Raw genomic sequence first — 18086 nt, 5'->3', positions numbered from 1 at the left:
TTATATTTAAATCTGTCTTTTATTCTGCACATGGTAATATATATAAAGAGAGTAATTGTACATCATTCTAATATGAATACAAATAAATACAGGACAATTCAATGGTTATGGACCTATACGCTATCACCACCATAAGAACACATAATCATACAAGTCTTAAAAGTAGATAAAAACATTCTTTGGGCAGAATTTCGCAAACAAATTCCCCAAAACATTTCTTCAGTACTTGAAAGACAACTTCATTAGGTTCAGTCACTGTTGAGGTGACCTTGTTTTGTCATCGGTATATAATACAAGATATAGCAAATTTTGTCTTTTCTAAGCCACAGCACAAGCTACCCAAAGGCAGTTCCATGAAAACTTTCAGCCCGAGAAAAATATGTACAACATATTTTGGCATATTGGGCCTTGAAGGGGAGAGGGATATCAAATTTTATAAATTCATAAAATTTCCCTCCCCAATGTAGGAAGGTTCAAATATTAAAGAGCACCAGTGTTACCATGGAAATGATACAAACATTTCCCAATGAAAATTGTTCTAAATTGCTCTTGTAGTAATGTACCTACATTGGTAAACTCTAATTTGAACCACAAAAACAAAATATTGTTTTTAACAAAAAGAAAAAAGTTGACAGCAGTTTTGAACCCTCTCTTGTCATGTTAACATTAATATTGCATATCATCAGTTACCATGTTTAAGCTGAGTGGAGTTCCCTCCCTTACCACACTGACCTATTGGCAACCATTCCCTGATTGTGCCACTCCTCTTGCTCTGGGTTTCTTATCATTTTGATATTTGGCTTATAAATGCTAAAATATGGTGTCATGATGCAATAACTGTGCACTTTGTATAGCAGTAACTTCTTGTTATAAAATTCTAATCAATACAACAAACATACCGGTACATTCACTCTAAAATGCAGCTAAAATTTCATTTGTGGCGTACAATCTAGTGTACTCAACTTCTTTTAGTTTAACCCAAATAATTACAGATAAAATCTGTATAACATAACATTATATAATATAACATAACAATTTGAATTGTACATTATTACTTTTTCAGTAAAATGAAATCAAATCTCAGTAGCTAATACTGAACTTCGCTAATCTCATTTTTTGTTTGTTGTTTTTTCACAAGGTCTAAACTATGGATGTTTCACTATGAGATTTTGATTTGGAATTGCCATCAAAACAAGTGACAATCATGACATGTGATTGACATGCTTGGACCCGTTTCTCCAAAATAAGAGTTTCCTTTTCTAGCGCTTCAATATAACCCGGATCATCAATATCGCACAGCCCTGCCACAAACACTGAAATGATTAAACGAGACATTTCAGATGAAATAGATTTCAAATCTTTAACCAACATAACTTTCATATTTTAACAACAATTTAGAACCAATTAAGTTAACATAATCAGAGAAAAAGTTTAATTGTAGGATACTTTTACAAATACTTTATTTTTTAGATAAATTGTTGGATGAAAAACAAACATTCAAGGGCATTGTTATTTACAGGTCTTCAAATTATCAAATCATTTTCAAAGGAAACATTTTATTGACAAAATAGCTTTTTTGGAAATATATCATCTTGGAAAGAAAAAAAAGAAACTTATTCTTTCTAGGGATGGATGACAACAAAATTCTAAAAGGAAAGATTCACTTAAAAGTGCCACCTAAACAACAAAATATTGTGTGCAGCTGGGCTGACATCATACAGCTGTTGCAAAATACGACAATGTATACACATTAACAGAGTGAGGATAGTAACATTTAAACCCTGTACATTTCAGACAGTAATGTACATTTCCAATGTCAAGGGCAAGGTGGTAATCGATTTCACCCAAATATGCACCAAACTTAGACTGCATAATCAACAAGAGCTAAAATACATTGTTGCATAGCATTCAAACATTATGTACATCAAATCAGAGACCTCGGTTACACTGGAGGTATTGGTTGAATGAAAGCGAATGCTTAACAAAAAATATCAAAATTGCATACAGAAAAAGGTGGTTAGAAAATAATGTAGTACACTTTTGCATAAGGTCAGTATGACTTTAAATAAACTTTAGATGCAAAATGAGGTCTTGAATTTTTACAGTGAGGTACATTAGCAATGGAGATGGTACAAGACATGGAGATCATATCAATGGCAAGGGTTCAAAGAAAATGTGCGATGACAAAATATGATGTTGTCTGTGGAGTTCTTACACCTGTCAGGAAGGAAGAATACAAAACCATGTGGTGTCAAAATGTAATCAGTTTCTAACACTGATTCGATAAATTCAAGGGTACATTTAGGTGAAGAGAAGCCATCATGGATCCACTTTTCAAACAGTCATTTCCCAATACCAATTCCTTTCATTCAATGAAAGTCTATTAATGTCTTCTGAAACAATTCAAATCAAGAATGAAAAAATTTGATTCAAATCTGTCCTGAAAATTTATTCTTTTTGAGATATCACTAAATCTACCCTTGAAATTTCACCCAAATTGTCAACCTGCCCTTCAGACATATTGAACTAAGGAACTAAACAATGAGATTCAGCTACACCATGGTAGCAGAGACTGTGGAGGAATACAACCAAAGCTCGATGGAGAGACAGTGCTAGAGAGATTTAAATCGACTCCTCTTGGAACAAAACACGAAAGATTTGGTGCAGTTGCGTGCTGGCATACGATGCTACTGCAGGTCGGGTCATGTGACACATCAAACATCGGTCCGGCGCGATCGGCTCTTACATGAGAAGCACATAAGAAACTTACAGTCGAAGCTCCACGTGCTTCTCTCCATCATAATGCGGTCTTTTGCCGCTGTCAACTCCTGTTTGAGGTCTTCCTGCTTGTTAAGAAGCTCCTTCACACGTTCCTTCCTCTGTTGCTCAGACAACTTCGTCTAGAATCATAAAAAGTCATAAATGTGAATTTGGGCTCCTTGTCATAAGGCATCCATGCAAAGGATTAAATATTATTAACATGTTCATCAGTAACTAGCTAGCAAGGCAACTGCTTTAAGGAACAGGAACACTTCAACTGGACACACAAATCAGAAAATATAAGTTTGCACAAATTGTACTGAAATGCAATAAAACACAAACTAGTCGTACTGCATTAAATTTACATATCTACACTCCATGGGATTCCAGGTTAGAACAGATCCGTGGTTTGTCTAGTCCAGACTGGATTAAATACATGATGCCGAGATATACTGGAGTATTGCGGACTGTGGGACCAAACACCAAACACAAATCTAACCTAAAATATAAATCAAGCTGGAACTAGTTGTACCACAACTGAATATAACACTTCATATATAAAGCAGCATTCACACACTCAAACCACTACAAAAAGCAAGAGCTGGATTCACTGATGCTCAGGTTGCATAGACTGACTAAAGAAATGCCAAAAGCAAATCAAGCAGGTACAAATTTAGCAAGCAAATCCGAACAAGAAATTGGCGGAAATCGCACCTCTTTCTCGTCGGTCCTGCGTCTCTCAAATCTCTCTACATCGTTTGCATCATAGCTCTTGATGTCTAACGGTTCTTCCTTTACCTTCCCCATGTGACGCGTGTCCACCCAAGCACGTGGCGACGGGCTCATAGCTTTGCGACTAACTGAAGGGCTTTGCTTGCAACTGTCAGGGGGACTCTCTGATGACCTAGCAGGCGCTGATCGACTTCGTCGAGTTCCTGGAACCAACAGCACTAATGTCAGGCATGTTGTATAATTTCACAGTTCTTACAGTTACTGTTTATTGAGAAAAGTCCATATTTTCTAAAATCACAAATGCATGAAACTTATGCTAGATATATTTGAGAGCACTGCTGGTGATTTCAGTTTGCCTCTTGCAAATTCATTTTTAGCATCGGTAACATAATAATAATATAAATAACATTTATTCTGAATATGGCTAAAAACGTCTAAGTAGATCGTTTCAATGTTTCTTTGTTATTAGTGGTCGTGCTATTTTGTGTATGATATATAATTATGAAAATGAAGCAGTAAGACAGATTGCTGAACAAGTTGAAAAATATTCATCTCAAGCCTTGCCAATAATTTCCATTAAGGACATATACAACAGCAGTACATAATATATACTGTTATTCTCTCCATGAATTAAACATTTAATCAGCACCAAATCAACCTACCCTAATAACTAGGAATATCTTACAGGAATGAGAGTTATGTCCCTTGGATCAGATCCATATTTATTTACAGCGGTAGATCATATGACCAAAAGGTTTTCATTATCATGTTTTACATATGACCTCATACAAGAATTTGTGGAGTCCTTATTGATATGACAACACCTAGTCATTGTGTCAATTCCTAAAGGTGGGCAATAATTCAGGGTGTTTTCAGAGTTGATCTGTAGTGACAGAACATATCATGTGAGCCTAACACAAACAGAACAAATATGAAAAGCAGGAAAATAAAGCAAGCGGAATGAACCTATTAGCCTAGCTATGTGAGAATGTACAATAGTTTGGTGTATACACTGATACCCAAGAGAGTGATGTAGGATAGAACAGTGTTGGCTGTGTGTGCTGGTGTTGTGTGTACCATGTGTAGTTAACAATGCATGGCCTGCTGCAGCTATTTGTGTTATGTCATCAGCAAATATTAGCCTTTCTCCTATATATAAACTCGGCTACGATTGAGGAAGAGGGGGAAATATCAAATATTAATCATGTGATATTTCCATGTGTAATCTTATACTCTTTTATCACTTGTCATCATTCTAACAAATTCGAAAATAAATATTTCATAGTTAGATATTCTTGAAAGATCGCAATCTAATTTCAAAGCATGATTCAATGATATTTGTAAATGCCAAGAACTCATAAAGAAACAAAATCCAAAGAATACATTATAGAGGACATTAAGTCTCAAGACTACATTTCAGCAAAGCTAATGTGAAGCAGAAACTAGATCTTATGTTTCGTAAACACAAATAAATCAAATGAAATTCACTACAGGAACTACATAACAAGAATGTCTAGAAAAACAATTAAAATCCATATAGTGGCAGTACTCACTACATTGGCAAATGTTTGATCATTGGTGAGGATGAAGCATACCTTTTCGCTTTGATCCTTTCTTTTTCTCCCCCGAACTGTCATCTGTATTTTCTTCTTCTCCTGATGATGATCCTGTCGCCTCGCTGTCTCTTAGCATGCTTTCATAGCCACTGCTGGTTCCACCATGAAGCTTGTCAGACTTGTTGCCATGTGTCGAGTGGATGTCTGTGCTGATGGTGCTGCTGTTGTCACTGCCGTGTCCACTGCTGGAGTGACTTGGTGTCCTGGGTTTTGTCACAGTTGCATAGGGAGACAGTAGTTTCTTGTCCACAGTCACAATTCCGCTGTCATTTCCACTATCAGAATCAGTTCCTTTGTTTTTGTGAACAAGCTCCGAAACACGACCATTCCCAATTTTGCTGGTTTTGCTGTCTTTGTCTTTTTTCCGAGATTTGGAATCTTTGGCTGGGGATGGGGTCTTAGAGCCAAAGATGGGCAGCTTACTATGGGCAGCTTTGGGTGATTTGGATGCAGATTTGGACACACCATTGCCTGGAGGGCTTCCAGCTTGGTGTGAGACAGATTTCTGAGATGAGGTTTTACCATTTCGGTCTTTTTCTTTGCTACGACCGTTGTGTGAAGAAACAGGCAAGGAAGAGCTTTTGCTTTTTTGATTTGGTGAGAGGTCTTTGTGAGAGTTTTTTGATGGAGAAATTTGTCGGCATGGGCTGGAAGGAGCTGAGCCAACACTGGAGGGTTTAGGGAGGGAGCTGGGCTTAGATGTTGGCAAGGGTTTCTGAGGGAGAGGAGGTTTAGATCGTATTGGCATTTTTGAACTGCCCAGTTTTCCTGATTGCACATCTTGAGCACTATAGTCAATGCCTGGAGTTCCAGGTTTACATGGTCCCATTGAGAAACTTGAGGTAGGAGGGAGTTCAGATACACTGCTGATTCCAGAATCGTTGTGACTAGATGTAGCAAACATCATCTCAATGGAAACACTTTCACCACTTATTACATAATTGTCCTTCAATTTCAACTGATCTGCCAATCCTTCCTGGAACACTTCTTTCAGAAGGTTCGGGTTGGAGGCACCATCAGGTCTCCTCAACAAGAGTGGCCTGGACAGTTCAGGTAACACATCATTCTCATTGTCATAATCAGATGGCACAGGAGATGTATTCCTGTCACACATTGACTCTATACCCTTGGACGTTGAAGTGGAGCCACTGGTGAGGGCACGCACATGCTCCTCTATAGCACTAGATTCAAGTAGAGGCTGATTCTCACAGTCCTTATCATTATCATCAGTCCGTGATCTACTACTGAAGGTTTCATCATCAGGCACATCATTCACCACCCTCGACCCATCTCCTCGCTTCAATCCTTCCAGCTTCTCCTCCACCTGAATCTCATAAATGGACTCACGATTCAACAAGCTATCATTGTACTCTCCCATGTCCATGCTACTATCGAAACTGGTGTCAGCATGTGCATCAGCCCCATTTGTGATTCCTTTAATTGAGTCTGATGCTGCCAACCTTTCAAAGTCTGAATCATGTTCTGTGTTTGTCTCAGCATCAGCCATCACAACCTCTGAACTCTCAGATTTGGCACTAGTATCCAAGCCTTGCTCAAACGACACAGACTTGATCCACTCTGCCACTCTATTTGTTGGGTGGGGCTGAGATGGCAGCTGTGTTTTCTGCAGTTTGGTTTGATTTTCAGGCTTTTCCTTATCCTTAGGTTCTTGTTTATCTTTCCTTGACAAGGCAGGAGAACTTTTAGGTGAATGCTTTGGAGATGTGGACAAGAGTTTCTTTGCAACAGCTTCATGTAATTTTTGTTTTTTGTTACCAGACATTGATTCTAAGGTACCTATGACTCTGTTATCGGAGTCTACAATGAACATTCCAGTTTCAGCATCATTTTGTCCTTGTGTTTCATTAACAACTCCATGTCTTTGAACCCAATCACGAACAAATGGTTTCACTTTTATTGTCTCAGGAGCAGGTTCTGGTTTAGGTCCTTCAGCCTTCTGTCCATCTCCTGCATCAAGCATACTTGCAGGTCTAGAATCAGCTGCTTCTGCTTTGGTTGAGAGATTGCTTTCAAGACTTATTGTGCTTTCTGGGCGCTCCTTAGAATCTTGCACATGTTTAGGATGAGTCTGTTTTAGCACCTTACTACAAGTCTTCTGGTGGCTTGGCGAAGACTTTGATTCAGCAGATGCCTCTCTTAATTCAAATTTACATGATGTATGCATGGGCTGCTTTGGGTCAATCCCTGCAGGAGGCACAATGTCTTTTGCTTTTTTCTGCCCAGCAATCATTTCTGAAGGACCATCAACCCACTGCTCCTCTGAGCTTACTTTTCTGTTGAATCTAGAAGCAGTTTTTGGTGTATCTGGAGGAACAACAAATGCCTGTGGTCCATCCACCCACTGTTCTCTAGCCTTCTTTTCAGGGTAGATTGCAGCCCCAGGTCCATCCACCCACTGCTCTCCCTGAAGAGGTTTCGTCTCTGGGCTTGGCCTCATACCCCTCTTGCTAGAGTGATGAGGAGAGTGGGGTGGATGCTGTGGATGTTGTGGATGCTGTGGATGCTGTGGATGCTGCCTTCCCTTCTCAGACCAGTGCGCATTAGCTTCTTTGATTTCACCTGGTAGCTGGGGTCGTGAGATTACTGCTTTTGTTCTCACGTTGGCTCTTCTTGACACCGCACCTGGTTGAGGGGATCCTGGAGCCGAGTGCATTTGTTTCCCATACATCTGCACACAGCCATTAACGGGTGTCACAGATCGTAGAGGGGACCGACTGTGTGTATCAGAATATGTCATACTTCGTCCACTGTCTGAATTGGATCCTTCATCCCCTGACGACCTTGACCCGCTTGGTCGCCTTGGAAGACGAGGGTTTGTTCGAGGTACATGTCTTGGTGGACCTTCATTATCCGTCAGCTCACGGTCACTCAGAGATTGTCCATTAGCACCAAGGTAAATAACTGTATCACAAGACTGTTCACTACTCGAGGTATAGTCGGGATCTGAGTGTGATGATGAATACAGCACATCTTCCCGGAGTGTTCCCATTCGAAATCCTCGATAAGGACGGCGGAAGTTGATGCTCTCATCAGTAGAACTATCTTCAGAACTTGTGCTTGAGAACTGAAAATAAAAAATTATATATTTATCTTCGTACATCACATGACACCTGGCTTAACTTGAGAATGTACATTCTTTAATTCAACTTCACAGATAACATGAATATCCATAAATATGATAATAGAAATGAAAACTGTGTAAATAATTCATTAATCTCTCAATCATGTCATCTGCAAATCACCAAAGTCAAATTCTACTGCAGCTAAGCCTGCAGGTCAGCAAGCAACAATACGCCCCTTATCATAATCTGTTTCTCTTTGAATATTCCATTATCAGAAGAACATGTACAGAAAACTTCAAACGACCCTTAATCTTCTTGCTTACCGATTTACACTGACTTGAGACACGAACAGGCAAAGAACCTTATCTAATATAAATATATCCAATTTGGGGGGAAAAGCATTTTACCACAAAGCCTGTGTCAAACTTAAGAAATATGATGTAACGGATCTGTATGTTTGCACAATTGATTACGAAAACAAACTTGATTGTTTTAAGATATTTGGCATGAACAAGTTGGTTGCATACCATGCAAATCCAAACATGTATGAATTAATACACTGCACATGCTCTAACACGTCAACATAGTGAAGAACCAGATACCTTTTCTATTCGTCATCAGGGTCGTGCAATATGATATGACTGTTTACTTACACGGCCAGTGTACAATTCTTCAAATATTGAAACATGACAACTTCTCTTAGTGAACGTGGTGATTGAGAGGCTGACGTATTCAATACATTAGAGTGGGTATGCTAAAACGATGCTTGTGTCGATATGTTGACTTGAAAGCGTGCAAGTACTGTACAACAGGATGGTTATTAACCATTGAGAAAGTATTGATTGAAACCGTTAATCAGAGAAAAAGTTTGCTCGCATGGAGGACAATACAAATCAATGGAGGATGTTTTCCCCTTATCGGTATAACTGACTTGATCATCGATTGAGAGCACATCTATACTAAATGCTCCGCTGGGGTATGGATCAGACCGTCTCAATTGTGGTTTATGCGGCACAATTCAGATACGACTTTTCCGTGTTACTGTTCTAAAGCATCTAATGCTACCGTATATGGCTCAGATGATATTATTGATGTGGTACATACTACTGCATAACATGATTATTTTTGGGATATATATTTTCAGATATTTATTTGTTTTAGTGTTCAAAAACATAATTTTATCATATACACTCATACAATAATATGAAACTTCCAATGAATTAAATAATGACCTGGTTGTTTCTATTGAATTTTATTTAATTATTGGGTATTTGGTTGCAAATGGCATCATTTATAATACACTAATCCATCACGACTCTACATTGTGAATCTTGAGGCCCAGTATTTTTTATGGCGTCAGCCAACCCTAAAATAACAAAAAGTAGAAAAGGTTAAAAGCAGATTTTTTTTATTTCACCAAATTTAAACTTATGTCAACACCAAAAAAATAGGTTCAACTGAAGAGATGCCATACTAACAGTAAACAAGACCAAAACAATCTAAAACATCTTTTCAATTATATATATTTTTCCACCTTCCCAACATGATTTGTAACACAAAAAAGCCCAAAGATCAAGATCTGACCATAAATGTGTATGTTGAACAGAATGTTACCTCAAAACATAAAAATACATTTGGCATTGAATCGCTGTAAATCCAGAGTAGTGAAAGGGACATCAGCAGTAAACACAAACGCTTCATTAGTCAAGCAGGCTAGTGGTAATCATGACCTTTTTTACTGGCCCTGATGAATTGTCTGAAGGAGGTTATATCCTTGTTTTCCTCAGTGTTGTTCTATTATTCATTAGAAAAACAACACAATTTTTATGTTTTGAAAAGAATGGCCTCTAACACATGATAAAATATAGCCTTAACTTTTAATGGAAGAAGGTAAAATGAATCTTCTGATCTTCATCCAAAAACTATTGTGGAATGGTTGAAAATAAGCATTCACTACAGACTGCAAAAGCCAGCTCTCTGGGAAATGAAACTAGCCAGCAGGCTTCATCTACATAGTCCAACAATGAGCCAACATCTCCATAGTGTGGCACTCTCTAAACCATTATCTGCTAACACTGGTACCATCTAACCTAACATCTGTTTTGTCCAACATTGTCTAAACCAAAATCTATGTAATGCAACACTCAGTCTAAACCAACATCTGCATAGTCTGCAACTGTCTAAACCATCATCTATGTAGTCCGACACTCAGTCTAAACCAATAGTTTGATCATCATCTAATGTAATTCTTGGAAAACCAAACTCTGAACCAGTATGTATTTCTAGTCCCAGCAGGTGCTCTTTACACATCACCCCTCCCCCCCTCCAAAAAAAACCCCCATAAAACAGAAATCAGCACTGTAAGTTTTCCACTTTCAAAATACCATCACGTTCCATGCAGAAAAATTCCCTTTCAAATTCAAGTGTTAATAACCTAAGAACAAATTCCATACAAAACACCAAGGCCAAAGAAAATCATTAACTTGTTAAAAAATGATGCCGCATCTCTTCATAAATTTTCAATAGTCGATTACGAGCCATTCAATCAGCCATTACTCAGTGTTGTAAGGTGATATGTTTGCACGTATTGATCTGTTTATTATTGATTATTGTTTATCGATCTTCTTACCTTTGTCCGCCTCCTTTTCATTCTGTGTATCCTTGCTGCCAGTTGAATCACCTGCAACGTCTCATTGTACCGGGAGATTCCGGACGACACATGCGCAATCATACACGTTCGGCATGACATGTTGCCCAAAGAATCTCTCAAAAGTTGAGCTATCTTGCTGTCCCTGCAATTAAAACAAGCTTTTTACCCCACTGTCAAGAAAGTCAATTAAATTTTCTTGCTCTGAAATGAAGCGTAATTCATTAATGTGTCAATTCTTTTTAGAACCACCTGTTTTCATAATTATCACCTGTTCATTGAATCAATCAAGCAAAAATGATCTTTGAACAAAAAGCCGAGTTTGAGTAATGGGTACGATTTTATCCATATGACAGTTCCAGGCACAAATGAATGACCGGAAGACTCATCACATTTCCTCATCATTTAAACGCTAAGACAAACTTGGGCACTACAAAAAAGACTCTATTACAAAAAGCCAAAACACCATATTGCCACCAAACACATGTTGATTATTTACCCGAAAATCCTATTTAAGATTCCTCAGGAATACCAAGCAGAGTATGAGGCAAGAAGGGCAATATATCAGCTTTAAAGGCAGGTTCCAAGAATATGAACCCCCCTCCACGCATATACCATCCCCCTTTTCTATACATCCCATCCCCCCATCTGAGTCCACAGATCAGGTGCCTGCTGTGATGAAGGTCCCTATCCCTCCCAGACGACCTGTATTCTCCTCCCCTGATACATTTATAGCCGAAGCATTGAAGGTTGTGACAGCAGGATTTAATTTCCTAATGACAGTAAAGAACATAAAACTAACAAGGTAAACCAGAGACAGGTGTAAAACTCAAGTTAATTAAGTTTGCTAATTAAACTGGGAGACAAATGGTTATTGAATTAAAACCTACCTATAATATCCAATCTAAACATGAATTGGCCTTTTTCTCATAATCAGCACATCAGCGCAAGTTTTCATTTTCTACATGTAAACAAAATTTATCTGAAAATGACTCATATTGCATGAATCACAATACTTCATGAAAACATTTTGACATCCACGTTTATATTAAGTAACGGAACCCCAAAACCCATAACAGATATCGTATTGGCAATAAGACCAGTCAGCTTCTTCACCATGCCCATGTTCCCAAGAGAAACTCTTATGTTAGGGAAGAATTATATCACTTCTATGGGAAACTCCATACCACAAAGAAGGCATAAAACCTTCCTTTATTTACAGGCCCAGTTTTTATTGAATTTAACACTATCATAAACAGCTAATCTACACAAGATGGCTGCTGTGAGATTGGTATTATTAGGATCATGCACATTTAAAACAAAGGTACTTTTTGCTTTGACCCAGTCTTTGTATAAGGTAGCCATATCAATCATAAAAATCAATGGTGTATGTTAAAAGCATCTGTTAAAGATGGTTGGAGATGGTTGAAAAGGATTGGTTTTCACATGGAACTTTCTCTGACATCAGGACTGTGACATGAAAAGCTTGCATTCTCTTTGTTGTGTTCCATTATGGCTAGTCAACCTATATCACCAGCAGTTATAGCCATTAAAAAGGGCATGATGTCATTTAGGCTACAATATATGTCATGATTAGTCATCTTTAGTGGTGGTTGTGTAATTTTCACATAGAGTTGTGGAAAAATTATTGCTCAAGACTATATATTACTTAATGTCCTGATATATAATTCAATATTAATACATTCTAATAATTATATTAATGATAATAATATTAGACCATTTATATAGTGCTGTACTTCATGAATAAGCAAGCACTAGGTGTTACAGATTAACCCGGTCATTGGACCAGTGTGCACTCGATTTCTTTCATATAAATGTGTGATTGATTAAAAGATATATTTAGATTTTTAATAAGTTTCTTGGACAATGGCATATCCTGATACTTAAAAAATGATTATTCCAGCATCTAGCGCCTTCTGACACCTTAGAACCTTAAAAAAGCAATGTCTTTCAGCAATAGTATCTTTGTTTTCTTCAATATTGTTACAAAACATGACATGTTTTCTTTTGCTTTTCTGATAAACAGCATTATTATTTTGACTTAGTGCAAATTTCTGCAAAAGGCATGCCTTTCCTATAAACAATATAATTATACAGATATTTTGTTTCACATTTCACTCTGTGGCCTTTTGTGTCAGCATTCAGAGCATTTTTATAAAGAAAAAAACTGGGTGTGACATGTGCATGCAAAAACAATTTCAAGTCCATAGCCCACACGTTTTAGATTCATCATCAATCAATGCCAAGACCTGTTTCAATCCTTAGATAAACAAACTGTTATCTGAAGTACCCAATAGTTGAAAAACAATTCACTTCAGTTGCTATCGCTTCAACACAATTTTGACAACAAAACTTGGAATTCGGCTTTTCCAAACCTATTCTAGATTACTAAAATAAACAATATATAACCCATAACAATTTGGTGCAACACTGTATCTGTTACAGTACAGATCCATTCAGTTTGTTCTTTTGTCAATGATCATATTTTTACACAAAAGTAAAATAAACAAATGCCAACACATAGGTCTCACTGACAGTGAGATGACAACTGGTTTAGAGCAAACAGATCTCCCACAAGAGATAAAGATCTCAATCAGTTTAATGACCTTGCTCAAAGGTCAGGTGATGCCCCTGTTTCATGTTTAGGAAGCTAGTATCTGATCTCATGGGAACATCATTGGCCGAGTTAATTCTGTCTCATCATCGCCAGGGCTATCTACATGCTAAATGCCCATCACTGAGCTGACCGATTTGAATAAATATGGACTGAGGGAACTGACCAAGAAGATTAAAGAGCTTTTAGTGCTTTTATGACATGTACAGAGATGTCTGTGTACTGAATACTAACCATACAACCATGTTTTAAGCATAGCTTATTTTGAAATAAACAATGAACAGTTGATATTTGAAAGTACAATTATGCAAATAGAAATATAAAGATTTCTAATCATGAAATTATATTGAATGTTTAAAGATATTTGAAAGTATGATTATGTAAATAAATATAAAAAAATTCAAACATTACACAAAGGACTGAAGTTCACTTCAAAGTCACAGCGATATGACATCAGTGGCTAGGAAAACATCACTGAAATAAGTCATACATTAGAAAATGCATATCGGTTGTCTGGTCTCACTTACAAGGAAGACAAACACTGTCGTAAAGACAGGTTAGAGCACTTCAGTCACATTATGGCCATTATTTATACTCAGGTTTCTGAACATTAAGGAGAGATCAGTTCTGGTTGATTTCCTCCTGGCCAATAGGTGGCGCTGCAAGTGGATTTTAATTGAGATCTATATTCCACACAGCACTGTAGATCCACTCCGAAATATTTATTCAGCGGGGGATGCCTCATTGTGGAGTCGAAATATTTCGGAAGGTGATGGCATGGATATTCTTTATGTAAACTGTCCTCAAAGTAATCAGTGAGGCAGGAATAAAAGTAAAAAGTTTAAAGTCCATTCTTGGCAACTTCAAACAGTCGGGAAGTTTTAAGGGACCCTAAAACTGAACGCAAATACAAACTAGCTCATTTGCTTGGTCGAAGCAAGCCATGCAGTCGTTCTGGGCCAATTTGTCACAATTCTCCTATCATTGATTTTTCTATCTTTATTTCCTCTGCAAGTCTTCTCCAAGAGGGACTGTCGTAATTCGGTCCATACAATCAAGGAAAACATTCTTCACCTAGACTAGATAAATTGCTAGGTCCCCTCCCTCAGAAGGCCGGTCAGTGGGGACGTTTCAAGACAAAGTTCTTGGGTTGACAGTATAGACCTCACACATCAGGTGAAGCCTACGTTCATCGACACTTGGGAATGCAATGTTGAGAAGGTTTACAGTGTGTCATGACTGTCTTGGTTTTCATGTCCACAGATTTTTATTTCACATGAGAGTTGGGAGTTTATAACTTTTACTGTATAATAGTCATCTGGAATAAGACGTCAATTTCAAATCAATTTCATCCAAGCCATTTGACACTTCACGTGTGCAAGTTATGTCAGTTTCAATCTTTTCAATTGCAATTGTTTTCATCTCAAGGTACTTGATTTAACTTTTCCATGTTTCTTTCAACTTAAATTACAAAAATATCCCAAATTTGAATACACTCCAAGCATTCATACTTGTGAGGTGTTCATTAAGATATGTAAATTAGTTCCTTTCATTTTTTTCTCATGTTTTAATGTCATACAAACTATATAAAAGACTTAATGTAAAATACTTACATATAATCAAATTACTTCATTTATGCACTTAGATTTCCAAAGGCTAACTTCTCAAGGATTTGAATTTAGAATAGCACACACAAAATTATTCTGGAGAAGTAATCATAAGGTATGTAAATCAAACATACTTTTTGTGAACTCAAGTACATTGTTTATCTTTGAAAATTTTACTTTGAACTTGATAAACCCATCACTTCATAAAAGTCCCACACTTGGCTTTTTGTCAAATGCATTAATATTTTCTCAAAACATTTAACTTCAATGGAACCAAAGAGTGAAATGGTAATAATCCACTTCTCTGCAGGTCTGAAAAGCATGTCCATCAAATTCCTAAAGTTACATGCATATCAATTTTGCATACCCGGTATTTCCTAACAAGGTTTCTTTGCTGAAATTTCATATTTATTATTCATATTTTTAGTGCAGCTTAATTTAAATGACAAAGGGAAAAATATAATGGAATTTGAACCTTTAACTTAAAACTGGATTGATGTCTGAGTATTTATCAACACTTAGCCTTAATTTGTTCATCATATATTAAGAGACTTCGTATGAAGCATAATCAAGCAACCTTCATGAAGAGGATATCAAAGGGGTAATTAGATTCATAATAATTGGTTCTGAGTCCCAAAGGCAACATTAGTGACTTTGGCTAACCCCAATCCAAGAAAATGAGCCACATTTCCAAAAGAATGAGGTGGAATCTTAGACAATATCCATAAATTACATGGTTATCGCAGGAACTGATTTCATGTTTAACAACACTGTTGCAATTAAGGGATGTTGAAAATTACTGGCCATGTGACTCACTGCAAAGAACAACACCAACATGGCACCTGTGGTTTTTGTACAAAATTACGAATATCAGAACATCAACAGATGGGTTAAATTGTTTGGAATGTTACCTCCTTTTCAGGCAAGATGCCTGAAAAAACAAAAACTAAATTGACCCAAGGTACTTCCATACCATTCTGCAATGCTTGTGCCACATTAATAAACGTTGGGGTGTGTACTGAAACTTGTTTTGAAAAGTCTGTTTTGAGATAACTGAAAATGTGTAACATATTTGGATGTCTGGGATTTTCATGATTTTGATTTATATCCCTTTCTTACATCCCCCATGTGTATCGAAAGCAACAAGCCATCCTTTGAAAATATATTTACCCATAGATGATATAGGCAGCACAATTTACAAATGCCAGACTTTCCCCATTAAATCACTGGAAGGAGTATCCTAGACTTGTGTGACTTTATCATGGCCGTTTGTGTAAGGACATCGCTAGATTTTCCATCTTACAATATAAACCCACTGGGTACTAATAAATTGTATTTGTCAGATGGATACACAACCCTAACATTGCTAGCCCCGTATCTACATCATCTGCACACAGCAGGGGCAGATAACTCCCATCTCAGCAGGGGCAGATAAGTCAACATGGTTTTCTCCAGCCCAGCTGTCAATCACTAAGATAACCTAACAAAGTCCAGATTCAAATCTATCACAGAAACAGCAAGAAGCCTGCAAGTAATTTCACTCTCAGCCTAAACACATTATTTTCTTCAATACTATGACTTTTGATTGTAGTGGCAATATGCGAGTTAGTTAGAAAATGAAGCAAAAAGATATTTTGGTGTCATAAAGTGTGTCTGTGTGTGTGTTAAGATGTCAATAGGAATAACAAAAACAGAGGGAGGATAGGTAATGGATAAAATTCAGAGTGAGTGAGTTGGGTTTAATGCCGCTTATAACATTATTCCAGTTATATCACGGCGTGTCAGCTTAATGTGGGAGGAAAGCCCGAAGTGATCAGGTCTCAAACGTTTACCACTTCAGTGAAACCCACGAGCACGGGTATGGTGCTGACAAACCAAGGCGAACCAGGATTTGAACCCACAATCATAGGTTTCTGGCATGCCCAAGGGCCGCAACTCTGCACAGCGAATCACGGCGCCTTAGATAACTGGGACCTGTGCCCCTGATAAAATTCAGAAGTGAAGGTTGGGTGTTTGTGTGGAGTCAGATATGAGAAAAAATAAATAAAGGGTGTGATCATGTTGTGATTGGAGTTTTTTTACATGATTCTGTTGCCAAAAACAATGCCCCATGATCAATGAAAGTATATGATCGAGTTGAAGAGACAGATAGAGGAGGCAAGGAGCTATGAGAGAATCTAGCATTAAATGTGTGTACCAAAACTATTCATTAAATCTCAAGAGAATAATTAACATACATGTATGCATGCACTGCTTGTATGCACTGGCATGCATTTTGCTCAATCCTAATCAAAAATATGTTCCAATCCCTTGAAGTGGTTCAAAGCATCTCAGGATGAATACAATATTCAAATCATATTTCACAATTAATTTCCCATCTTGAAAAGGCTAAAAAGCCTCTTTGTTAAAAGGCAAATGTGAACATACTGATGCAAACATCGGTCATTAATTCACCAGAAAGACTCTTTACCTAATGCAAAATTTTCCATCAGGCTGAAAAATATGCCAGTTATTGCCAGTGACCCCTTTTAACATCATTTTCCCTAGTCTCATCACACATCTCAGCCAAGTCTACTAACTCCTTGATGTGTAATGATATATCCATACGATTAAAACATTTCTCTGAGATGCCACATCAATTTGGTATAAAATTTTATAGCTCCTGCACATTTCCCATCGCCAAATATCAGACCGTGGCACCAAAGTCCATATTGATTTTTATGATTATTGACCAAGTAAAGCATCAAAGGATCCCTGATGTAGCATAAAAAAGATAACAATGTTATCTTTTCTGTGTAATAAATACCATCTCATCAATAACCCCACTTTCATAAAATTTTACTAAATATTTGGTAAGGAAAGTGTATTATTTTTCTAATTTATTTCTTAGGCGTGGTAGTAAACAGACATATGTTTCATAATGTCTCAGTGGGATGAAAGTGGAAGAACAATATCACATGGCCGAAATACTTTCATGTAAGAAAACATTGTCATGTGAGAATGGTT

The 18086-nt window shown here is 37.3% G+C and overlaps 1 protein-coding gene across 6 annotated transcripts in view; it reads right to left on the bottom strand.

Annotated features, from left to right (window-relative positions):
- LOC124137030 (kinesin-like protein KIF26B) overlaps positions 1–18086 on the bottom strand; it is a 324882-nt gene continuing 306796 nt past the window's right edge. For 5 of the 6 annotated variants that reach the window (XM_048403869.1, XM_046503131.2, XM_046503128.2 and 2 more), the window contains 4 exons: positions 10821–10983; positions 5088–8193; positions 3475–3695; positions 1–2900 (listed from right to left, as the gene is read on the bottom strand). In XM_048403869.1, the coding sequence (XP_048259826.1) occupies positions 2715–2900; positions 3475–3695; positions 5088–8193; positions 10821–10983 (3676 nt within the window). In that variant the 3' untranslated portion in view covers positions 1–2714. The remainder of the gene's footprint in view (positions 2901–3474; positions 3696–5087; positions 8194–10820; positions 10984–18086) is intronic. The other variant, XM_046503129.2, reaches the window with a different exon arrangement.

Source organism: Haliotis rufescens, unplaced genomic scaffold (assembly GCF_023055435.1).
Source record: "Haliotis rufescens isolate VD_foot unplaced genomic scaffold, xgHalRufe1.0.p SCAF_3, whole genome shotgun sequence".
Taxonomy (NCBI): domain Eukaryota; kingdom Metazoa; phylum Mollusca; class Gastropoda; order Lepetellida; family Haliotidae; genus Haliotis; species Haliotis rufescens.
This window is presented reverse-complemented; position numbering and strand designations above follow the sequence as displayed.